The 26,430-nt window shown below is 33.8% G+C and overlaps 1 protein-coding gene across 5 annotated transcripts; it reads left to right on the top strand.

The window, feature by feature from the left end:
• The first annotated feature begins 4,493 nt into the window (after window positions 1–4,493).
• tpd52l1 (tpd52 like 1) lies at window positions 4,494–26,120 on the top strand. Of its 5 annotated transcripts, XM_051139220.1 has the most exons (10): window positions 4,512–4,638; window positions 5,801–5,845; window positions 6,302–6,325; window positions 13,707–13,822; window positions 14,390–14,538; window positions 19,781–19,882; window positions 22,662–22,676; window positions 24,801–24,839; window positions 25,197–25,257; window positions 25,421–26,120. In XM_051139220.1, exons 1-10 carry the CDS (start codon window positions 4,620–4,622, stop codon window positions 25,535–25,537), a joined length of 687 nt encoding a protein of 228 aa, XP_050995177.1. In that variant the 5' UTR covers window positions 4,512–4,619; the 3' UTR covers window positions 25,538–26,120. The 5 variants fall into 5 exon arrangements, with proteins under 5 accessions (XP_050995180.1, XP_050995181.1, XP_050995177.1 ...); XM_051139221.1 differs by lacking the exon at window positions 22,662–22,676; XM_051139223.1 differs by lacking the exons at window positions 5,801–5,845; window positions 6,302–6,325 and having other exon boundaries at window positions 4,494–4,638.
• Window positions 26,121–26,430: the final 310 nt, after the last annotated feature.

Genomic DNA, 26,430 nt, shown 5'->3' with positions numbered 1-26,430 from the left:
ACTTTTTCAAATAAGTATGAAATATCTGAAAATTCTGTCATCTTTTCTTACCCTCATCTGCATCGTTGGGGGTAACGCATTACAAGTAACAGAGTTACGCAATCAGATTACTTTTTCAAGTAACTAGTAAAGTAACGCATTATTTTTTAATTTACTATGATGTATGTGAATTACTTTTTCAAATAAGTATGAAATATCTGAAAATTCTGTCATCTTTTCTTACCCTCATCTGCATCGTTGGGGGTAACACATTACAAGTAACAGAGTTACGCAATCAGATTACTTTTTCAAGTAACTAGTAAAGTAACGCATTATTTTTTAATTTACTATGATGTATGTGAATTACTTTTTCAAATAAGTATGAAATATCAGAAAATTCTGTCATCATTTTCTAACCCTCACCTGCAGTGTTGAGGGTAACGCATTACAAGTAAGTTACGTAATCAGATTATGTTTTTTAGGTAATTAGTAATGTATTACTTTTACATTTACTATGAAATATCGGAGTTACTTTTTCAAATACGCATGAAATATCTAAAATTTCTGTCATTGTTTTCTTTTCCTCACCTGCAGTGTTGAGGGTTACGCATTACAAGTAATGCAAGTTACACAAGTTACCCAAAAAGTAACCCAAGTTACTTCGTTTTCCCATATATTCACTGACACCTCTCTTGTTCCAATGTTGTGAGAAATTGGAAGAGAGGCACTTCCTTCAGCCTATGGATTATGTATTTATTGTTATTAAAAATAAATAAGCAAACCTAGCTGTGACAAAAAAAATCATGCAAAATTAATGTAATGCATTACTTTTAATATAAAGTAATGAAGTAATGCAGTTAATCTATTACCATGCTACAGTGATTAATTCTAATTATTTTAGCTAATACAGTAAAGCCAGATAAACAAATTGACAAGTTTATCTCCTTACAAAATCATACTGTAGCTATAGGTGACTGTGTGACCTACATTTACATCAAGGAAGTGTGGAAACATTGGTCACTGCTGAATGAAAGGTTACTGCTGTGATTTGCATGTGCAGCGAGATAAAATATGCAAGTCTGACCACACGTTGGAGTAAAATAACTATTGTCTTCTTTTTCTCATCTACAGAGCTGTTGTCCCTCTCATTATGTGGTCTGGGTGCAGCTGTCAGCTGAACTAGCAGCTGTTGTTAGCTAAGTTTAGAAACGTCACTCGAGTAGCAGGCTACTAGCTTTTACAATCAAATATATGAAAACACATTTTGATATAGTGAGAGTCATCATACTGACTTCCTCGTGTCATTCCAAACCGCGCATCCAGGTAACTGACCAAATCGTGACGTAAGTGTAAACCTTCTGTAACTGTAAATAAGAACTACCCCTTTAAGTCAAGGACCTATATCCTAATCTGCATAGTGACACTGATGTGCATTTGTAAGCATTTTCAATTAGAATATCATTTTCACCCATTAGTGAAGATCTCCATCTGGACACAGAGGATCCAGCATCAGCAAGCAGATATTACAACCTGTGTGTTACATGAGTCACGATTTCCTCAGGTTTCCTTCTTTGTCCCTCCCTGCTGGTAGTCTCTGATAATGCACATTCCAGTCAGATCAATTTCCTGCCTGTCTAAGCACTTTGTTAGAGGTTTGCTGGCCAAAGAGCTGCTTCCTGAGGTCAGTTGACTGACTGACATCCTGTTGACACCAGCTACCCTGCTGCTCCCCCACTGTAACAGGCTCTAATGGCAGTGCTGGCGAATGAAGAATGACAACAAATATCAGTCTCTGTCAGTTTGATACAATACAAGCATGACTCAAATAGTTATGTTGTAGATTTTACTCTTTAAACATGGTAATGCAAATATTATTGACGCTTCCTCATTTATCAGGATTCATATTTTAACACAATGCTTTTTACTCTGCAAAATTAAAAGTGTTTGAAAAGGTGATAGAGATGTTTTCCAGGTAATAAATGTATTATCATGTGGTGACCAGATGTGATTTAGTTTGATAAACTTCATTGCTCAGGGATCTTAATCAAATGTGACCCTGGACCACAAAACCAGTCATAAGTGTCAATTTTTCAAAATTGAGTTTTATACATCATCTGAAAGCTGAATAAATAAGCTTTCCATCGATGTATGGTTTGTTAGGATAGAACAATATTTGGCCGAGATGCAGTTATTTTAGTATTTGGAATCTGAGGGTGCAAAAAAATCTAACTATTGAGAAAATCGCCTTTAAAGTTTTCCAAATTAAGTTCTTTGCAAAGCATATTACTAATCAAAAATTAAGTTTTGATATATTTACAGTAGGAAATTTATAAAATATCTTCATGGAACATGATCTTTATTTAATTTCCTAATGATTTTTGGCATAAAAGAAAAATCTATAATTTTGACCCATACAATGTATTTTTGGCTATTGCTACAAATATACCCCAGCGACTTAAGACTGGTTTTGTGGTCCAGGGTCACAAATGTGGTGTGATTACATAAAAATATAGGTAGGCTTATGTGTTTGTCAAAAAATAATATATTAGTAAATACATGCGACTATAAATTTGATCACGTTTTTCATATAGACTAATTTAAAAATAAAAGTATTTTTATATGCACAACTTAACAGCAAGAAAAGTTACAGTTATACATAAAATGCAATAAAAATCTTCACTCGTCATATCAGTCATGGCTCGTTATTTTTATTTTTAGTTATCCCCACTTTTATTTATTATCAATATAAAGAAAAAACACCAGCAAAATAGTTACAGATAAAAACGTCTACCCACTACCAGTCAAAAGTTTTAGAACAGTAAGGTTTTTAAAAGAATTCTCTTCTGCTCACCAAGTCTGTGTTAATTTGATATGTAAAATATATATGATGTATTTTGATATATAACATTTTTATTTGATATATGAAATTACAGCAAAAGCAGTAATATTGTGAAATATTTTTACTATTTAAAATAACTGATTTTCTATTTGAATATATTTTAAAATGTAATTTATTCCTGTGATCAAAGCTACATTTTCAGCACCATTACTCTAGGCTTCAGTGTCACATGATCCTTCAGAAATCATTATAATATGCTGATTTGCTGTTCAAGAAACATTTATTGTTATTATTATTATTATTATTATTATTATTATTATTATTATTATTATTTTATTGAGAAAGAAAGAAATTAATACTTTTTTTTTTTTTTAGCAAGGATTCTTTCAGTTGATCAAAAGTGATGATAAAAGACATTTATAATGTTACAAAAGATTTCTGTTTCAGATAAATGCTTTTCTTCTGAACTTTCTATTCAAAGAAACCTGAAAAAATATATATACTCAGCTGTTTTCAACATAATAATAATAAAAAATATTTTGAGCAGCAATTCAAAGTATTAGAATGATTTCTGAAGAATCTGGAGTAATGATGATAAAAATTCAGCTTTGAAATTACAGGAATAAATTACATTTTGAATTACTTTAAAATAGAAAAATATTTCAAAATGTTACTGTTTTTGCTGTACTTTGAATGAGCAGAAGAGATTTCTTTTTCAAAACATTACAAATCTCACTGATCAAAAACTTTTAACTGGTAGTGTATGTGGTCATTTTGTACAAGTCTGACACCTGGCGGTCCAAAAGGATAGTTAAATATTTTTTCATGACATTTTTGTGAACCCACAATTGCCAAAAATGGTCAATGAAAGCTTAGCAAACAGCATTAAATAATAACTAAACACCTGTATTTAATGAAATCAGTATGCACATGCATACATGCAAATAAAAAGCCACTAAGAAAGTTATCTGCTTACATTTTAAAACATATTTGCCTTATGCTTCACATATGCATGGATTGGTATCAAGCCAATGACAACCACCATTTAAATAAACTGTGCAATTATTGTGTGGGCTCATCTACTCTGTGTTTGTATATCCATGCTTGGCATGCTGTTGACTCATTGCAGCTTTAACCTTCCTTATTAGAATGAGGAAGTTTAATAATTGTCCTAAAGCTCCCACAATCACACAATAAATATTAGCAACTGCAGTAGGCCTACTTCAGTAAAAACTGAGCATATTATATTCGGTTCTATATTAATATTTTGTTCAATTGTTTTTTTAAATGAAACATCTTTGTTGCATTCTCAGGCCATCCCGTTTTTCCGTGTCTCACCAGAAGATGCCGCTGTTGACTACAACGATAATTTAGCCGACAGTAAACTCACTGCTTTCAGGTAAACGTGTCACTCATGACATCATCAGTGTGGTATGCCAAACTCACATGTTTTTGTAAACAAAAAGGGGAAAAAGACAGATATTAGATTGCGCAAGATGAGACGTAAGTTTACGTGTTTTTAGGAATGTAGTCTTTTATACACATATTTATATCGATTCATATATTTGGTCTGTATGTAGAAACTTACGTTTGTTGTTATTTACAATGACATGTATTATTAAATTAGAATATGCTAATTAGAACAGTTCCCATTGGTCTGTGGCTCAGCTGCTCCGGTAATGGGCGGGGTTTTGAGAGCAGAGAGTGTGTGTGGAGCGGTTGTGTTGGACGGGATATATTTCTCTGAACTGAGAGGTGCTGTTAATGTGAACTGGACCTGCATTTGCACAGGACCGCTGATATGGAGCCCAGACAACAGGGTGAGCTTACTTTCCAAACACTTTCATCTCTGTATGATTCTGTAAATGTACTTGTTCATGTGAATACTTCTGCAAATATGGTTTCACTTTCTTGTGTATCTTCAAATAACTTAGAGTAGACCTTCACTAAAGAGAGGCACGTTATGTTACACTGGTTTTATTTTTGCATACCAGAAAAATAGATCAGAACAAACAACTAGACAGCTAACAGCCTAATATTAAACGTTTAATATAAATATTACGGTACTTAAAAGTTATATACACGTGTTTGTCTAGTCTAGTTAATTTAGGCTTTATTCTAACGAGTTGCATGAGCTTAAGCCAGACTTGTGATCAAGTTTTCCTGGGATCTGCTGTCACGTAAACAAATGAGGGAATTGGATGTAGCTCCTCCCTCTGTCTCTCTCTCAAGTTCCTTTAGTTGCAGGGATCTGGACAACCACGTGACCTTCCTATTTCATTTCCACGTGATTGTCCAGAGCTAAATAATTGAAATCTTGTGACCAGACATGTTCCAGTTGTAGTACCAGAGAACTGGCTGGTGTTTAAACAAAACTGTACAGTTTAGTAGTATAGACATCCTGTTTGCAATGAGTACAAGCTGTAATAACAGGGCTGGGCAATGAAAAGTCAAATAATTATCATCAGTCTAGGTCAGTGTAGTAAACACACTTTGGTATACTGTTTGAGATCTAGGCAAGGACCATCACCTGTACCAACAAGACCAGTAATAACCAATAAATTAATATTAGAACAATAAACATAAAAAAACAGTAACGAAGCTGTATTATAGTAAATTATATCATGTCAGTGACAAAATATGAATTAGTGAGTTATAGTAATTTAAGTAATTTTTAACAATAAATGTGATGTCAGTGCAGCTCTGCTGTTTTTGTATATTTTACAATTATGTATTTTTGAATTATATAGTTTCTATACTTTTTAGAATGCAAAGTAGTTGAGTTTGTGAATAGTAAATGTCAACATTATTGTGAAAGAAGTACACAAAGCTGATAATAGTGTATTTAATTTAGTTTAAAGTTATGAATACATTTATTTACATATTTATAAGTGGTAAATCGATGCCTCTTGTATATGTACGCTTTTGTGCACTTATCCTGCTTTAATATCTTGTGTTTGTTTTACCAATCGTACTTCACAGAGCTGTACTCTAGCGTACTGACTCCTGAAGCAATAGTAGACTGGGGTAAGAGCTTGCTGTTTAATGTAATGAAAGTGAATGTGACAAACCCAGCCTCTGTAGACGTGTAGATCACTCCATTTCCACCTTTGAGCTGATGGATGCTGAGTTGTGTGTAGCTCTGTGACATAGGTGCTTTTAGATGGAAGTAGACAGCCATGTCACATATAAAACTTCTAGACACAGCTACACCCTAGAACTGTGACATTATTTGATTGACAAACCCTTTGTTGTGCTTCAAATGCATGCCATGTTGAGGTTTCTTGATTGTGATAACATAGGTTTGATATGCATGCCTGTGCATATTTTATTGCAGTGCTTTGTTGTTGAATGCAGCTTGGTTGCATGTTCTTGTGAGATTTGAGTGGTGTTTTGTCATTTGTAGTCTGTTTGGACAGGGTGTATCAGCTCTTGAATCAGATCATGTAATGTTCTCCTTATTTTCAATTTGCTGAACCACAGAAGACAGAGAAACTTTCCATTCAGGTAGGTCTCAGAAACGTCTAATTTCATGTGAAAGCTTTTAAAACAACCCATTACACACTTTGCATGGTCACCATCTGGAATTTCCTGCCAGTCACTAAATACTCTGTCGTGTCTCTGTGCAGCAGTCAGACAGAATTAAATCCAGTCAGATAATCACTAAGAAGAAATCCCTCAGATTACTCGGGCAAGGCCAGAAATTACGCAATGATTCACTGAAACCATGCCTTTAAATACTGCTTTATTTCAAGCTCTGAATAGATTGTGTTTACGTTACTGAAAAGGAGTTATTTAGCGGGGAAAAAAATAGAATTTGTTCCATTTGTCACAGAAAACATTTTATTAGGACTTTTTGCTTGTTAGTAGTGCCGTCAAACTTAACCTGTTAGCACCAGAATTGCTATTGTTAAATAAAACTATATGTTTGTTAGATAAAGTACTAAAGTTACTAGCACTGAACTATTAAATAAATGAAAGCTGAAATATTAAAATACTAATAAAATGACAAAAACAACTAAAAAAATAACATTTAAATGTAAATGTGAACATAAAGATATGTATATATAAAAATGAATGCTCATTCCTAATATTAATAAATACAGTAATAGTATATAAATAATACTAATATAACTAACTTGCGCAGCTGGGTTAATGATTCATTTGGCAGTTCAGTGTTTGGAGAAAAGTTTGAGATGTTTTTCTATCGTTTGAGACTAATACCACTTGCAAAAATGTACACTAAAAGTTATTTACACAAAATGCTGAAAATAATAATTACACAGAGGCCTGTTATTTAGTTTTATTTCCATATTGGATGACTGAATTTATTAACACATGAACTACACTACCAGTCAAAAGTTTTGGAACAGTACGATTTTTAATGTTTTTTAAAGACGTCTTCATGTATTTTACTATTTAAAATAACTGTTTTCTATTTGAATATATTTTAAAATATAATTTATTCCTGTGATCAAAGCTAAATTTTCAGCATCATTACTCAGCATTATTACTCCTTCAGAAATCATTCTAATATGAGGATTTGCTGTTCAGGAATTTTATTATTATTATTAATATTATTAATATTTAAAACAGTTGAGTACATTTTTTCAGGATTCTTTGATGAACAGAAAGATCCAAAGATTAGCATTTATCTGAAATAAAATGTAATATTGTACACTATAACATTTAAAAGCTCAGTATAATTTATTTTTTTTGTGAAAGAAATGATAGAAATTAAATACTTTTATTTTGCAAGGATGCTTAAAATTGATCAAAAGTGATGATAAAGACATTTATAATGTTACAAAAGATTTCTATTTCAGATTTAAATAGTTATTTTAAATAGTAAAAATATTTCAAAATTGTACTGTTTTTTCTGTACTATAGATAAAATTGTTGCAGGCTTGGTGAGCAGAAGTGACTTTAAAAAAACATTAAAAATCTTACTGTTCAAAAACTTTTGACTGGTAGTGTATCTTTCATTTCTACAGTATCAGTGGGTGATAAGAAATAGGTGTTTTGTTCATCTGAGGATAATACGAATGCCCTCATCCTCCTTCACATTGAAATCTTTCTCTGAGGACAGTGATTCTTTGTGAGCCTGCTGCATCGTCGGGAGGGAAAATGAGGACATTGAGAAAGCTGAACGCATAGTCCAGTGAGCTTGAAGAAGCTGAACTGTCGAGTACGCTGCCCTAAAGGGACACTTAGTTACTCAGATGACACACCGAACACCATGACACGACTTTGACTCGCTCACCCAGACAGAAGAACATGAGAAAGATAAACTCTGATTGGCCCATTAATGACAAAAATAGACAACTAACCCCAGAAGGAAAATATTTGAAAGCTTATCTACAAAGATGGCATTTTCCCATCATTTTAATTTCATTTTAAGGTCAGTCTAAGCTGCACTTGCTAATAACCTAGCTGATCAGTTAACCCAGTATGAACCATCTGGTTTTATCAGAATTTTTAAGCATGCAGGAACCATTATTTAAATTACTTTTAAAACTAATCATTTTTTTCCTCTCTGAAATGTACCATAGCATGTTTTCAAATGGTCTCTGCTTAAATTGTCTCAGCGGTTCATCTTGGTGTTGTTGAATAAACCTATTTAATATCACACATCTCTCCTTTTCCAGTAATAAACCTTCAACTAAGATTAAGCTCAGTGCCTGTAGACACAGTAGAATGGCAGTGGAAAGGAAAGGGTATTATTTTACATATTTAACACGAAAATGATCCTCTCTACTTCCTCTTATTCGAGGCGCAGACCCTTAAATAGATTTAGGGAATCCGATTCATGGGATAATTGGGAGGTTGATGCAAGACATCAAGAAAGTTGCTAGGCAACCTGAACAATGAGGCTGTGGAACTGTGAGATAATTGCTTTTATAAAGTAACTTTTCTTCTGAGTTATGCCAACCCTCAGTTTTAATCTATTTCAAGGAATCAATTCAATCTATTCTTGTTAGAAGTAAATAAACAGTGTTGACATTTTACAGACTGGAGGGTAACCTAGTGTCAGAATATGCATGTGTGTACGTATGTTATGGTGATTATTTCTTAATATCAGTGGGGTTTTTTTCCTGATATGTCTTATATGTCATATTGATTATTTTCATGTTTTAAATGTCAGCCACACAGGACATGTTCATGCTCTGTGTTGGAGACTTTTATAATGTGACATTTAATTATTCAGACCAAAACTGAAACGGCTAGTTATTCCAAATGTATTTTAGTAATACTGTCAGCAAAATAAAGGAGAAGTTCACTTCCCGGACAAAAATGTACAATTTACTCACTCCCTTGTCGTCCAAGATGTTCGTGTCTTTCTTTCTTCAGTCAATAAGAAATTATGTTTCTCGAGGAGAATCCAATATTTTTCTCCATGTAGTGGAGTTTAATGGTGCACCCAAGTTTGAACTACCAAAATGTGCTTCAAATGCAGCTTCAAAGGGCTCTAAATGATCCCAGCCGAGGAAGAAGGGTCGTATCTAGCAAAATGATCGGTCATTTTTAAAACACATTGACAATTTATATATGTTTTAACCTCAAATGCTCGTCTTTGTGATGCGCATGCGCAGTCTGTGTAGTCCGTGTCAATACAGTTAGGGTATGTCGAAAAACTCCCATCTTGTTTTCTTCTTCAGTGTCAAAATCGTCCGACATCGCTGTTTTACCTTTTTTTTTTGTAAAGGGCGTTTGATCTTCTTTGCATGTTCGCTTTGTAAACACTGGGTCGGTACTTCTGCAGCAATGTAGGACGATTTTGAAGTTGGGGAAGAAAACGAGATGGGAGTTTTTTGACATACCCTAACTGTATTGACCATATTGAACCGGAGTTCATGCAGACTTAGACAAGACAAGCATTTGAGGTTTAAAAGTATATAAATTGCCAGTTTGTTTTGAAAATGACAGATCGCGTTGCTAGATAAGACCCTTTGTTTAGAACCATTTGAAGCTGCATTTAAACTGCATTTTGAAAGTTCAAACTTAGGGGCACCATTGAAGTCCATTATATGGAGAACATTCCTGAAATTTTTCCTCAAGAAACATCATTTTATTATCGACGGAAGAAAGAAAGACACAAACATCTTGAATGACGTGTAAATTTTTGTTCTGAAAGTGAACTTCTCCTTTAAATAAATTATTGATATGCTGATTAATTTGTCAGATTATTTCACAAATAAAAACACGTGTTAATATTTTCAGAGTAAATTGTGTATAAAAAAAATTGATGCATGTTTTTAAAACAATTGTGCTAAATGACTGTGAAAATTACAGACATAGATTTATTTAATTGTGGTATTTTATTGCTTTTTCAAAATGAAATATTAACAATAACAAGTGTAGCTTGATGGCAATTGTACATCTGATTGTATTTTAAGATGTATTCTTGTAAGCATTATAGATAGCTCATGTTTCTGGTGTAGAACCAAACTTTACTTATCTTAATTTAATGCTGTTGAGCATTGTACGATCCATATAGAGTGTTTTCACGATGTGTCATTAATCTGCCATATTGGCAGCACTGAAAGTAAACAATGCCACTGAACCGAACGGAACTGAGTATGGTCAGTTATTGTCAAGTTTTAGTTTTTGGGCTGCACTAATCGGTCAGACCAGGAAAAACATTTGGAGTACTCTAGACTTCCAAAAGTTATAACAAATCGAGGTTTAGACAGCATAAATTAGCAGAACAACGCATTCAGTAGTACATTAACCGTGCAATCAGTGCTGTTGTTTACATCCGATTATCTCCAGTATGGCTGTGCACTAGGGTACTGACCAAACTGTGACATAAGTGGAAACCCTCTATTCATTTTTTTCCTCAATGTCGACGTAAGCCTATGGGTGATACTTCAGGTTCATTAGCCACTATAAGGAAATAACAAGAATAATAACAAAGTGCAGTAAATGATAAATCTGCAGTACAAATCATTGTTTAGAATTAAGATAATACATTAAAATAATATGGTACGACAAAACGAGCTGTTTTGTACAGCTAAAAATAGAATGACATGGATGAGACGGTAAGCCACACCCATAAAATTTACAAATGGCCACACCCACTCTTTTGGAAAGAAAAAGATGGATGCGAGATGCATATCTGAGGGAAAATGCATTATTGGTCAGCGCCACCTAGAGTGCAGGCATAAATTAGCAGAAGGCGATCAATTGTTTGTGATGCTCCATGTGAAACGACCTTTAATGTCCTCTAGCAACCGATTAACCATCTTGCTTTAGTTGTAAACAGATAGATATGTACAATGTACAAGCCATTGTGTGTGGTGTAAAAGATGAATCTGAGATCTCAGCTCTGCTCTTCTACCTGCTGATTGCATTACCCACTGAAAGTGTATCACGCGTTTCATGCCACAGCACTCTAATCAGTTTCTCGTGTAATGACTGACCAGATCTCTGAGATGTGACTCTTGTTTCCCTATGGACAAAAACAACATTAACATTTACTCACATTACTGGAGCCATAGCAAATTCATTAGTGCTTCACTATATGAGCTTTCATTTTCTAGCTGTTTTAAAATTTCGTTTTTCTTTCACTTTTATCGTGTGTGTTTTTGACTCTCAAGCGTAATGATTTGGAAGTTTTTTAAGTGAATTAATTATAAAAGTAACAAGGTGTTTGCACATTTGAGTCCAATTTTAAAGGGGTCTGAGTTTGTTTTGAGCATTCACACTACGTATATGCTATAATTTTACTCTTGGATGAACACTCCAATGTAAAATTGTGATTTATGTCAAGTCATGTCAGGCATGTATTGCAATGAAATGAAACTGAAACACATAATGGTGTACTGAGTGAGTGATTTGGCAGGGATTTTGGGGAACTGGATTAAGGTTTCAGTCAAAGGTTGGATAATCAAACCATATTCCTAATTTCATATCCTCTTCTCTTTGCGTAAGTTCAGTTTAAATCCTTAAATGCGTAAGAGAAAACTGTTGTTTTGGTCTGTAGTCTCTGTGTGTCAGCTATTATGAGGTGCTATAGATTAAAATCAGGCTTATGTTGCCTCAAAACATCATTTTGCAAATCAGTTGACCAGTTTTTTGGAACTTTAATGTGATCTAAAAGGAAACGTAGGTAAAGCTTTATTAACCCTGATCAGTCTGGCTTATTTTGCAAGGCTTTATTGCAAACTTCAAGGTGTTTTCAGTCTTTCTCTCTTTTTTTTTGTACAACCTTTCATTATAACTGCAAATACACCTTCATTCTGGGGCGAGGCAGGATAATTACACAGAGAAGGTGATGGTTAAATGTGTTTAAAGGCTAAACTGCTGTTTTCACACTGATTGAAGGGTCGTTTCTGTATAGTGCAAGTGCTGTTAAGACATAATGGGTGAACTTGTGTTTTAGTTTACCTAAAATAGCATTGTAACTGTTTTTAATGTTGATTATCAAAAGAAATGTTTCTTGTGTAGACAATCAGCATATTAAAATGATTTCTGAAGTATCATGTGACTAAAGACTGGAGCCATCACAGAAATAAATTGCATTTTGAAATATCAAAATAGAAAACAGTTATTTTAATTGCAATAATATTTCATAATGTTGTAGTTTTAATCAAATGAGTAACTTTCAAAACATAAACAAAAATCTTTCCAATCCCAAAGTTTTAACTGGTAGTGTATGTTGGAATGGAGGGTATGTAAATTAAAAATAGACTTAATTTTTTGGTTAAACTATTCCTTTAAGTAATGTATGATGTGTTTTAAAAGGGTCATCGGATGCCCATTTTCCACAAGTTGATATGATTCTTTAGAGTCTTAATGAAAAGTCTATAATATACTTTGTTTAAAAATTCTCAATGGTAGTGTAAAACAACACCCTTTTTACCTTGTCAAAAATAGCTTTGTTTACAGCGAGCCGTTTCGGTGCATGTCCCTTTAAATGAATGACGAGCAATTTTCTGAGACTGTAAACTTTAGCCGTGAATCTTGCTAACTAGCACATTATTGAGAAAGGCGATTTGCAAAGATTCATAAAAACCCTTATAAAAATCATCAAATTCTGGTCGAGGCTGCTTTAAATGCAAATGAGCTCTGCTTGCCCCGCCCCTCTCTTCTCTCTGTGGAGTGACAAACCTGTTAGCACATTATTAGAAAAGGCGATCGCAAAGATTCATAAAAAAACCCCTTATACTCACTTCTGCTGTAAGTGAAGCTGGATCACGATTCACGAATGATTCACGCGAACATAGACGGATATATGTAGATCGGGAGGCGCATTCCCTTCACAAACAAATGTAATCCACTGCACCTTCAGCAGCTCAGATGTCGGGAGTAAATGACGACCACTACGTTCATTATTACATCCAGCAACACAACACCTCAATCGCTCAGTCGGAGATATTCTTGTCTAACTTACATCCCTGCTCTGGCATCAAAACATGGAGGTTGGACTGTTACAACTGATCTTAGGTTAGACGCTCCTGTCAATCAACTATTGTGGGAGCGGCCTCTGTCGGTATGATGCCACAATGACAGGCATCTGAGAATGGCTCAATTTGAAAAAGGGGATATTATTTTTACAGATTAATTAAAAACCACAACATGGATTTTTATCATTATAGGGTAGATTTGTACATACACTGCCAACACACATTAATGTTCAAACAGCATGTAAAAGTGAACTTAGCATCCGATGACCCCTTTAATGCATTTTTGAGACTCAAAACCTTTTTTGCTAAATGGTTCTATGATTTCATCATCCTTTTAGCAATGGTGGATTGACTTTACCCAAGTTAGTTCTGTGAAATCAAATCTGCGAAAGAATGTGTGCTCATAGATTTGTCCATTTGATTGAGACAAGTTAACAATAACTTTCAGTGTTTTGCTATTTTTGTACATTTATTTCCAGGTTTATTGGATAAAGAGCCTCTAAAGGAAGTGGACGAGGACATGGTGTCAGAGGTGGACCTCAACAACACTATCACAGAAGAGGAGCGAGAGGAAATGGAGAATGAACTGACTAAGGTATTTTCACCAGGAAAATAGCCTGGATGGTCCTTAGGAAAAATGTTGGTCTGTGAACTCAAAGGCTGCAAAGCTCAAGCAGAAATAGTCTTGCAAGTTATGAAAATTCTGCTGATCTGTCTACATTTTCCTTCTTTGCATATTGTGACTCACGTGAAAACATGCCACTGTTTGCTTTCGGAGCTAGTTCTATCTGTTATGAGAGTTAAAAATGACATTTATTAGTTTGAAAGTATAGTTGATTTGATTTTAGTTATATTAAAGCTTGTAGTATTGACATACGATCCAGTCCTTCCTGAAATATACAGTCTGCATTATCTCATCCAGGACATGATTGAAAATCATGTGACAAAGCTTTCCCGTTTTTTCTTGGGCTACTTTATCTTTCCAGATCTTCACGGTCCACTTAACAGTGTAAGGCGACGTTAACTGTCACAGTTTGCATATGAGACAGAAAGAAAAGAGTGGACACTTCATATGAGAACTAAATTATCTGTTGTTCATATAACTGTTATTTAAATCTGAAGAGGTTCAGCCCCCAACCTTGACTTATTTTCCTTTTGTCAGTTAGAAGAAGAAATCACTACTTTGAAACAAGTCCTGGCCTCCAAAGAAAAGCGTCAGTTGGAGCTGAAACAGAAACTAGGGATCACACCCCTGAGTGAACTGCGACAAAACTTCAGCAAGAGCTGGTACGACATGCAGACCAGCACCGCGTAAGTAGTCTTTGCTAACCCTCGTAATTAGTGTCATATTTCATTCTGGTTTGTGACAAAAGATGCATCATGTACATTTTTAAAGAAGGCAACAGTGCTGGTCCTTGCCAGGGTCGCCAGGTTTTCACAACAAAACCCGCCTAATTGCTACACAAAAATAGCCCAACCGCATTTTGGAGGTAAAAATTGCCTTTCAGGGGGGTAAAATACACGATTTTTGGTAGGGTTACCCTGGTGACTTCACATTTCAGGGGCTAAATATAACATTATTGAGGGTCGCTTCAACCCACGGCAACAGTGTTAAAGTAAACCAATTCCACAGGAAAACTGTGGACTTGGAAACATGGTCCTTGCTCACTTTTTAACAACCTAGTAGTTATATACATGTTAAATAATTTAGTTTAGTGGTAGAGTTTTTGCTTAACAAGTAGATCTAGGTTTAGTTCACAGACAAATTGTTTTTTATATATGTCTGAATGTATATATTTGGATTTTATTGTGTATTTATATACTTTTATATTTTTATATATACACTGCCGTTCAAAAGTTTGGTATCAGTACGATTTTTAATGTTTTTTAAAGAAGTCTTTTCTGCTTGTCAGAGCTGTGTGTATTTGATTAAAAATACACAAAAAACAGTAATATTATGAAATATTATTGTAATTTAAAATAGTGTTTTTCTATTTTAATATGCACTAAAATATAATTTATTCCTGTAATGCAGAGCTGAATTTTCAGCATCATTACTCCAGTCTTCAGTGTCACATAATCCTTCAGAAATCATTCTAATATGATGATTTATTTATTATTAATTTATAACAGTTGTGCTGCTTAATATTTTTTTCTGGAAACGTTTTTCAGGATTCTTTGATGAGTAAAAGGTTAAAAAGAACAGCATTTATTTAAAAAATAAATCTTTTGTAACAATGTAAGTTTGGGGTCAGTACATTTTTTTTTTTTTCTTTCTCTGAAAGAAATTAATACTTTTATTCAAGGATGTGTTAAATTGATACAAAGTGATAGTAAAGACTTATAGAAAATATTTCTATTTTGACTAAATCCTGTTCTTTTTAACTTCTTATTCATCAAAGAATCCTGAAAAAAGTATCACAGGTTCAAATATTTCACAAATATTAAATAGCACAACTTTGATAATACATTGATAATAAATCAGCATATTGGAATGATTTCTGGAGGATCGTGCGACACTGAAGACTGGAGTAATGGCTGATGTGAATTCAACTTCGCATCACAGAAATAAATTGTATTTTAAAGTATATTAAAATAGAAAAGTGTTATTTTAAATCGCAATACTATTTCAACTGTGATGAGCACAAGATAATTACAGATAATTACAATAAAACTGAAAAAAATATATAAATATTAGATACATAACTTAAAAAATTTAAATTCTGCAACTAAAATTAATATAGCATTATAAAAAAACAATAAAAACTGAAAAAGCACATAATAAAATTACTAAAATGTAAATAAAAACTGAACATTTAAAATAAGCTAATTCTAAATATTTATAAAAAGTATAATAGCATATGAATACCATGATACTAAAATAACACTTGAGTTGACATGTTGTATTTTTATTGTGTTTTATATCTGTAGCACAAACAGTTTGGGCAATAGTGATTTAACAATATATACCAAATCCAATATTTTTGTTTTCTTATTAAAATCCAGTACTTTACATCAAAAAGAAAAAAAATTAAATTGACCTGTTGTTTATTAGCCAGCTTCCTTCTTGAGAATGAATTGCATGTTGAAACAGTGGTGTTTCCCTCTGTCACTGTATATTTAGGTTATTGCCATCACAGTGTGATCCATATCTGCCTCAGTTCACAATTACCCAGACAAACAATGATGTTCTGAGACACGCAACCCATTTACACAATAAAAACATCGCTACGACAAGGCTTGCTGCACATCTATGCACTGAACCTTGCTGCACATCTCTATTTGTCTTTATACACACACACTGAACAGACAAACAAGCTATTATTGTCAATGAAAGCCAAATAGAGACTTACTTAAATAAAATCAGATCTTTTTATGACTCATGAAGTAGCATAATAATATTGTTGTGCATGTTTACGATCACAATCCTCAGGAATTACACAGATTAATGTACAGATTACAAGCATGATGAATAGAAACCGTTATAAGCAATGATGATGTGAATTTATGCTAACAAAAGAACTTTTATTCAATTAGCTGATGCTTTTACCTGAATTAGAATAATACAAGAAGGAACAATTAATCAAAAGGAAAAAACAATATATAGGTATATCCCATATTCACCTGGTTATTCAGTTACTACAGTGACATGGTAACTAGCTTCTCAATTGAATAGTCCTTCTCATGTCACGGTTGCCATGGTGAGGAGGTTGTCGGCTGAGAGGGACAAAGCGATCAGATGGCGTCTGCTGACCGATATGGATGATTCCTGCATTAGCCTGAGTGTCTCTACATATGCGCTCATCAAAGGACTAGATTTCCAGCTAGACTGGTCTCAGATCAGACTAGATGTGCTGTTATACAAAGCATGTAATTTCACAATGTGATTCACCTCATGTACTGTGATTGGGCTGTGAAATGTGACTTGTAGCATGATATAACTTAAAGGACTAGTTCACCCAAAAATGAATTTCCAAACCTATGAATTTCTGTCACAAAAGGTGTTTATGTAGAAGTAATCCAGGTTTTCTAAAGTCATACTATTGCTTTGTTTGAGGAATGCACCAGTGTTTTTTGACTGATCAGAATGTGCCAGATTTGGATACAGTATGTGTAAAATGTTATTAAATGTGGGAGTTTTGTTGTGAGAAATGTAGAGCTTATGGGTCAAGAAGTTTCTGTATCTTTTAGATGCTGAACTTGCTGTTTAAAATGTGACAGGACTCTCAACAGACCAACAGACCTGAGATCATTTAGGAAAAAGCAAAGAGTAGAAAATTACTCTTATACCATGTAAACATATTAAGCATATACAATTATGTAAATGTCTGATTGTTTTTTTCTGTAGAGTATCAGTAGCATTGTGGCCCTAGTGTTCCCTTTGTAGACTGTTTTATTGTATTCTCTGGATTGAAGTAGCATTTCTTCCTGTTTTCTATGAGATCACAGAAAAAAGCTGAAGTGAAGTTCTTCCTGTCTACAATTCAGAAAAGGCACCTTTTTGTTCTTTGCCTGTACATGTTCAAAGTTTGTTCTCATTCTTTAGTCTCCTTTGGGAACTGGCTTGTCTAATATTTAAAAGTCATTTTTAATGTACTGTAAGATCCACTAAAGAGTTACCCCAGGGGTTCCCAACCTTTCTTTTGTTAGTCGAACCCCTTAGAAAATAATTTGTTGAAGTACCCCCTGAGATTTTAATAATTTAAATTAATATTTTAAAGAAAGCATAACATTTGAATTTTCATAGTTCTCTGAGATTGGTTAATAGTCACATGACATGCAGGTAAACATAAAATATTGAATCTTTTTTTAGTTTTTTATTATTAAATGTTTTTATTATAAAATTATTTGCTGCCTATATATTTGGCTTCTCTTTGTTGGTTGTTGTTACCACTAGTTTAAAAATTGTAAATCTATAAAAATTACGTAATGAATTACATAAATATATTACTGTTTTAAATTACAGTTGTCCTGTAAAATAACAGTAACAGTACTCATATTTACAGTATGTATTAAATTCTTCACTTTCATATTTGCACATCCTATAGCTTTTATTTTGGCAGAATACTGGTGAAACACTGTACACTTTTATCCATAGAAATTATGTGTATGTGCACATCGCACAATCATACCCTTTGATCTGATAATCATACTAAGCTATCCTGACTTTTCGTTTTATTTTAATTAATTGTGCCACCACATTTATTTGTTTTAATTTTACATTTGGTTTAATTATTAGCTTTCAGTCAACTTGCAAACCCCCCTTGCAGTACCCTCGTGAACCCCCAGGGGTTCACAAACACATGAGACGAACTGTACAGCTGAGGTTGAAAGTTTACATACACCTTGCAGAATCCACAAAATGTTAATTATTTTTACCAAAATAAGAGGGATCATACAAAATGCATGTTATTTTTTATTTAGTACTGACCTGAATAAGATATTTCACATAATAGATGTTTTCACATAGTCCACAAGAGAAATAATAGTTGAATTTATAAAAATGACCCCATTCAAAAGTTTACATACGCTTGATTCGTAATCAAGTTCAGTCAGTTAAACTGCCTGCTGTTCTTCAGAAAAATCCTTCAGGTCCCACAAATTGTTTGGTTTTTCAGCATTTTTGTGTATTTGAACCCTTTCCAACAATGACTGTATGATTTTGAGATGCATCTTTTCAAACTGAGGACAACTGAGGGACTCATGTGCAACTATTACAGAAGGTTCAAACGCTCACTGATGCTTCAGAAGGAAAAACGATGGATCAAGAACCGGGGGGGGGTGTAAACTTTTAATGAAGATCTGTACATTTTTCTTATTTTGCCTAAATATCTTTTTCGTTTAGTACTACCCTTCAGAAGCAGCAGAAGATACTATTATGTTTCCCAGAAGACAAAATAAATTAAATTAACCTGAATGTTCAAATTCAAAAAGTTTTCACCCCCGGCTGTAAATGCATCATGTTTCCTTCTGGAGCATCAGTGAGTGTTTGAACCTTCTGTAATAGTTGCATATGATGGTCTCAGTTAGCCTCAGTGTGAAAAGATGGATCTCAAAAACAGTCATCGTTAAAAATCGTCTTGAAAAAGTGGACCTCAAAGTCAGTCATCATTAGAAATGGTTCAAATACAATGCTAAAGAACCAAAGAATCTGTGGAACCTAAATGATTTTTCTGAAAAACAGTGGGCAGTTTAACTGTTCAGGACAAACAAGGGACTTCTAAACATCTCTGTAAACTTTTGAACGGGGTCATTTTTATAAATTCAACTATTATTTTCTCTTGTGGACCATATGTAAACGTCTTTTATGTTAAATATGTAATTCAGGTCAGTACTAAATAAAAAATTACATGCATTTTGTAGATTTTGCAAGGTGTATGTAAACTTTGGACCTCAACTGTATATATGAGGTCTTTATTGCTATGGAATATGTTTTAAACTGTGTAAATGGAAAAAAAGTATATTTGTGTTAGAATTATATTTTATGAATGACATCTATGATAGGAATATCTGAGTGAGAATAAGAGCATCTGTTTTTGTACTTTCCTGGCAGATACAAAAAGACATCTGAGACCCTGAGTACAGCTGGACAGAGGACTTCAGCAGCCTTTAGTAACCTGGGCACTGCCATCAGCAGGAAGTTCGGTGATATGAGGTACAATGTCACTTCCCCCTCTGCCTCTTTCTGCTGTCCATCATTTCCTGTTCCTGATCCTGCAGGGATCTTCCATAGTACACACGCCGTGTATTTTGCACAGTGAAATGGCAGTGATCTTGAGGCATTTACTTTGGCCAGTCTGTTTGAGTGTCATGTTTGTGTTACGTAAGCTTTATTTAAGCAGCTTTCAGTAGGCCACATTGGGGGCAGGTCCAGCTGGCATAAAAATAAGAGCTTGTGATGGCATGAAGAATTTACCAGCTCCTCTTCACTGGCTTCTGGATGGTGGAGACACTATTTAACAATAGATGCTTTCAGTTCAGAAGAACAGTAAGAGAGAAGTGTCCACATCTACAGCAGGGTGATAAACGGCTGACTGTTGACAGCTTGTTATTAATAATGGCCAGGCTTTACAGATGGCAGTCCTAAACGCTGCAGAAAATCTGATTATTCCTCCTTTTTTCTCAGTAAAATATATAAATAAATATATTCATGAAACAAGATACATTTTTTAAAGCAAAAATAATGTAAGGCACATAATGTTATATATTAGATATAATATAAAGTATATATAATATATACACATGCATAGAGATAGACATATAGATAGATAGATAGATAGATAGATAGATTATAATGTGTGCTCGTGTTTGTGTGTTTATAAGACAATGTTTTAATCATCAATTAATTATAAAGATATAAGAATGATCAAAATCAATGCATGATGCCCAGTTCCAATTTACCACTTACTCCTGCTTTTGCTTTAGCAATATAGTGTTGATTTCACTGTTATTGGACATTGATGTAGATCCAACACCTCATTACCTTATTTTACTTCAGCATGTTTGGCCTTCAGATACTGTATCCCAGGAGGTATGTGTGTTTGGTTGCTAGTGTGTGACGCCATTTCTCTGCATGTGTTTGGGCTTTTCCAACTCACATTTGCAGTGAACATCCAAAGCACAATGCATGCTTTTTGACTCCTATCTATAGCAGCATACTGCATGATTACAGTCCATATTGCATATGGAGCTAATATGGCAAATAATGCTTTTTGCTTTTCAGGAATTCATCAGTACTTTAGAAAGTTTTTGTTGAAATGTTGATAAATATTCTTATGACTTCTGCACAGTGTGTGTGTGCTGAGTGCTTTGTCCATTTTATTGCATCAGGCCCAAATTGGCAGTTATTGGGAATGGTTAAAGTTAATTAGCAAATTTAACAGTATACAGTGGCCCTAAGTATTTGGACACTTAAACACTTAAAAATATATGAATGCCATTGCATTAGATGCACACTTTTAAAGCTAATTTCACAAGGTTTCATGTAAGATCAGAGCAAAAAGTATTTGTAGTGTAAACTTAAGGGAAACTAAATTCGGACATCTACCGTACACCATTTGGATAAAAGTTAGGTCTGAAAAAAAGGTCACTTGGTTTAATATTTTTCTTATTTCTAATTAAGTGTCCAAACACTTTTCGTGACCACTGTATTACATTTTTCTAAAACGAAAAATAAGTTAGTTACCAATAAGTTGTTCTTAAAGAGGTCATCAGATGCCCATTTTCCACAAGCTGATATGATTCTTTAGGGTCTTAATGAAAAGTCTATAACATACTTTGGTTAAAATTTCTCAATGGTAGTGTAAAACAACACCTTTTTTACCTTGCCAAAAAAAGCTTTGTTTACAGCGAGCAATTTCGGTGCATGTCCCTTTAAATGAGTGACGGGCAGTTTTCTGAGACTGTAAACTTTAGCCGCGGAACTTGCTAACTAGCACATTATTGAGAAAGGCGATTTCAAAGCGCGCCACTCGGACCGTTTATTCGCTCGGATCATAGTTCAAAACCATAGATTTAGTATCACTAAAGTAGCACTAGTAGACTACACAGTGGTCAGATATGTGGGTATATTTGTGTTGAATTTTTTTTTATGTTATTAATGTAGACTTGTATTTAAGGAGGAGCAATGGAATATAATTACAGTATTTTTTGTGATTAAGCTAAAGCGTTTATGCATTTATACTAAATGTATTTAGATTACTGTTTTTCATACAAATACCTAGGAACCATATTACATTTTTACCATGGTATTGAGGTGCTATATTTGTGGTTTTAGCTGTTATTATGATCTATGGTACAGAAGAGCAATGGTTTATTAAAAAAAATTACTGATTTTGTTAATGAACATAAATCTACATCTGCATCTGAACTCAAGCTACTATCAATTATGTGTTTCTAAGAGACAAAAAATGTTATATTATTATTGTTATTAACAGGTAACAAACCTGTTTCTTGATTTGAAACAATATTACTTATTAAAGCATGCAAAACTAAGAAATATTTCTTTAAATTAAGATGTTTATTTTGTTAAGGAAAAATGACTTGGAAAAAATGTGAAGAATTTTAAAAAAGGTGTTTGTCATGTTCTGACCATAAAGAATATTTTAAAGCCACTTTTAATCGTCTGGTTTTTACAACTTTTACATTGTAGCAAAAATCTGCCTTTAAACTAATAAAGAAATAAAAATGTAACATTTATCGTGATAATTATTGATATCGACTGATACGAAAAAAAATTGTCGTGATAATTTTTTCATATCGCCCAGCCCTACGTAATCGTGAATTTTGCATCCGATGACCCCTTTAACTTGAGAACTGCATGAATTTTATATGTCCTCGAATATGTTATAAGGGCTCATATGACCAAAATTGTGTTGTATGGCAGCAAAAAATGATTTACAGTGTTCTTTCCCTATCTCTGATGCATACCAAAGGTCTTATTCTCTTGGGTAAGATATTGTGTTTATAGATCCCAAATAGAGATTAGCAATAGCTGCTTTCTTTTAGCATCTGCATGATACATGAGAACAGTGACGGTGCTGAAACTAAATCTGACTTAAAGACAAGACTCGGACACAGTGTTTCCATAAATAATCAATATGGGTGTGAAAGGGTGTTCAAGTATCTGAGCAGCTAATATGAATATTTCAATACAATTTCAATGAGTGTCAGTCTAACATTGATTCTGAGAAAAAAAAAAAACGGTGTGGAGACATAAATTCATTAGATGTGAGATCTAAAATGGTTCAGACTGTGCTGTAGCATTATAAGCAGGTCTTTGGTTTTGTAAGCAATGATGTAAAGTCACAATCATTTCTTTGTCTCCCATATTGACTACATGTACGGTTGAGGTCAAAAGTTTATATACACCTTGCAGAATCTGCAAAATGTTAATTATTTTTCCAAAATAAGCAGGATCATGCAAAATGCATGATATTTTATTTAGTACTGACTTGAATAAGATATTTTAGATAAAAGACATTTCCACGTAGTCCACAAGAGAATAATAGCTGAATTTATAAAAAAAAAAACCCTGTTCAAAAGTTTACATACACTTGATTCTTAATACTGTGTTGTTACCTGAATGATCCACAGCTGTGTTTTTTTTGTTTAGTGATAGCTGTTCATGAATCACTTGTTTGTCCTGAACAGTTAAACTGCCTGCTGTTCTTCAGAAAAATCCTTCAGGTCCCACAAATTCTTTCGTTTTTCAGCATTTTTGTGTATTTGAACCCTTTCCAACAATGACTGTATGATTTTGAGATCCATCTTTTTATACTGAGGACAACTGAGGGACTCATATGCAACTATTACAGAAGGTTCAAATGCTCACTGATGCTTCATAAGGAAAAAACAATGCATTCAGAGCCAGGGGTGTAAACTTTTGAACAGAATAAAGATGTGATGGGTATGTTATTAGTGCTAATCAAATGTTTGTGGAGTGTACCAAAACTAACAACCTTATACACAGGAAATTCTCAGAAACTGAACAATGAACATATTCTTTTCAATTAGTACTGCCCTTCAGAAGCTACAGAAGATACACAAAATAAGTTCAGTTTACTCTGATCTTCAAATTCAAAAAGTTTTCACTGCCTGGCTCTTAATGCATTGTGTTTCCTATCTTTATGTGAAATATCTTATTAAGGTCAGTACTAAATAAAATAATAACATGCATTTTGTATGATATCTCTTATTTTGGTAAAATAATTAACATTTTACAAATTCTGCAAGGTGTATGGAAACTTTTGACCTCAGATGTATCTGTCTGGTTTCAGCATTTGTGGTTTTCATTTAACTATTTGTGTGTTGACAAATAATGCATGTGTAGTAAAACGTCTTTATCTCACCTGCTTTGAATAGCCGTTTTTTTTATCAGGTATGCAGTTTAGTTCTCACTATGCATAGAAAACAGGAAGTGCAAAATGATCACAGTTCTGTACAGTTACCCAGTTCACATGCAGCTTTTTGCCAGTCTAATTATTAGAGGTATATACACTTATATGAGATAGTTATATTGTCCATTGGAAAGTCACCAGCTTGTACAGTACCGTTCAAAATTTGGTGTCAGGTCTTAACAAGGATGCATTACATCAAAAGTGACAGTAAAGACATTCTTCTGTTTTCAACATGGATAATTATGAAATGTTTTTGAGCACCAAAGCAGTATATAAGAATGATTTCTGAAGGATCATGTGGCACTAAAGACGGAAGTAATGGCTGCTGAAAATTCAGCTACGCATCACAGGAATAAATTACTTTTTAAAATACATTCAAATAGAAAACAGTTATTGTAAATTGAAATAATATTATACAATTTTACTAGTTTCGCTATTTTGATCAAATGCAGCCTTGGGGTGAGCATAAGAGAATTCTTTCAAAAACATTAAAAAAATCTTACCACCCCAGACATTTGTTAGTGTAGGTTTAGTGAAATGTACTACTGCAGGCTACACTTACATATAACTAGAACTTTTAATTATTAGCAATTTTGTGTCATATTTGCAATGTGTTTGTTTGTCCATGATAATGATCAAACCTCTCTCTTGCTTGGCCATGCTTTCATGGGACAGCTATTCTATACGGCATTCAATGAGCATGCCTACAATGAGGTAAATGTGTGTGACAGCTTGCTTTGCATGTTTGTTCTACTGTTGCATTTAAAAACTTTTTAAAACATCCAAAAGTGTGACATTTAGGATACAAACAACACAAACTGCATGTGACATATCACAAATGCATATATAAAATACTACACTGCAGGTTGTGAGTGAGTGCTGGTGTGTATAAACGTGTATAAACAGTGGTTTTGTTGCATAAACAATAGTAATCCCTGCATGTACCATCTTGCATGCACCTTTATTACACTAAAATACCCTGGAGAGGATTTTAGGACTGCTGTTGAATGGACCAGATGAGTTTTACTGTCTAAAATAGGTAAATAAAACAAAACAATTTTTATTTTGCAGGAACTCACCTAGTTTCAAATCCTTTGAGGAAAAAGTTGAAAGCACAGTTTCAAACATTAAGGTAAGCTTGACTTACAGTGACCTTATTAGTGGTCAAACAAGCAGACTGTAGCTTAGTTCAGTGCTGTTAATAATTAATCAGCTTATCATTAGGAATTTTCAACTTCACTATCCTGAATGTCAACATGCTATCCAATGTCATGAGAGTTTTGTGTCGTGCACAGTCAAAGGTGGGAGGAACAGGAGGTGCGGGCAGTTTTGAAGAGGTCCTGTCTTCAGCAGCCCAAGCCAGCGCCCAGGACACCCCTACTAATAATGTGACCGAGAACAGTGAGCGCTAAGGGGTTTATTGGTCTACCAGTGGAACTCTGATGACCCCTAGTGGTTTGGAGACCACAGTGAAAATTGCACCAGGGGCCCAAAACACGGTAATACATGCCTTTCAGATGCGTGTTGGTGGATTATTCGTGCAAAATATTTCTTGTCTTTCGCACGGAAGGAAAACAACCAAGTGGAGCATGTCTATTCTTTAAGTTTTTTTCAAAATATGTATATTTTTCGAGGAGACTGTCTTTTGTGTAGTCCTGCATTACCTTATTATTATTTATACTAACTCAGCGTTGTTTAATTGTAACAAAGCATGATTTCCAGGACCAAAAATAAGGGTGCATATACAATCCTAAAAGAAGTACTTGACAGAATGTTTAACAAAATGGATGTTAAGACTTTGTTTTCCTGTCATACATGTGTTCATGCTCCTATTCCTGCTGATAACAGATGCAAACAGCAAAATAAATGAGGATTTACATTTTACTGCAATTTATTAGTTTGCCTGATGTAAACTGTAATGTATTGGTAATAATAACTGTCACTGACCAAAAATGTATAGCATTATTATATCCTGTTTTTCTGTACTTCATACAATTGTGTGAAATTTGTTGCAGCTTTACATAGTTAACATTGACACTGAAGTCAATTGTTGTTTTAAGGAACAGGATTTTATAGCTGAAATCTTTCTTCAAATTCATACTCAGTGTTGAGCTGCCGTTCATTAATATTGTTAGTCATTAAACTTTTTTTTGCAAAGTCACAAAGTCCCGGCTCATCAGTCATGAATTTAAAGTGAACTGAACCGTAATCATGAACAATAATTTGACTGTTCCTTTGTCACTTAAACAGTAAAAAGTGTGGCAGAGTCAATATTTCACATAACCGAATGTGCATACAAACATAT

This window comes from Labeo rohita, chromosome 20 (assembly GCF_022985175.1).
Source record: "Labeo rohita strain BAU-BD-2019 chromosome 20, IGBB_LRoh.1.0, whole genome shotgun sequence".
Lineage (NCBI taxonomy): Eukaryota > Metazoa > Chordata > Actinopteri > Cypriniformes > Cyprinidae > Labeo > Labeo rohita.
Note: the sequence above shows the minus strand (reverse complement) of the source record. Positions and strands in the feature narration are given on the sequence as shown.

What these genes read in the sequence shown, in the direction of transcription:
- tpd52l1 (XM_051139220.1), top strand. An exon ending in TGAAGCAATAGTAGACTGGG is followed by an intron (nt 5,846 to 6,301) that starts GTAAGAGCTTGC and finishes GCTGAACCACAG; the next exon opens with AAGACAGAGAAACTTTCCAT. An exon ending in GACATGCAGACCAGCACCGC is followed by an intron (nt 14,539 to 19,780) that starts GTAAGTAGTCTT and finishes CTTTCCTGGCAG; the next exon opens with ATACAAAAAGACATCTGAGA.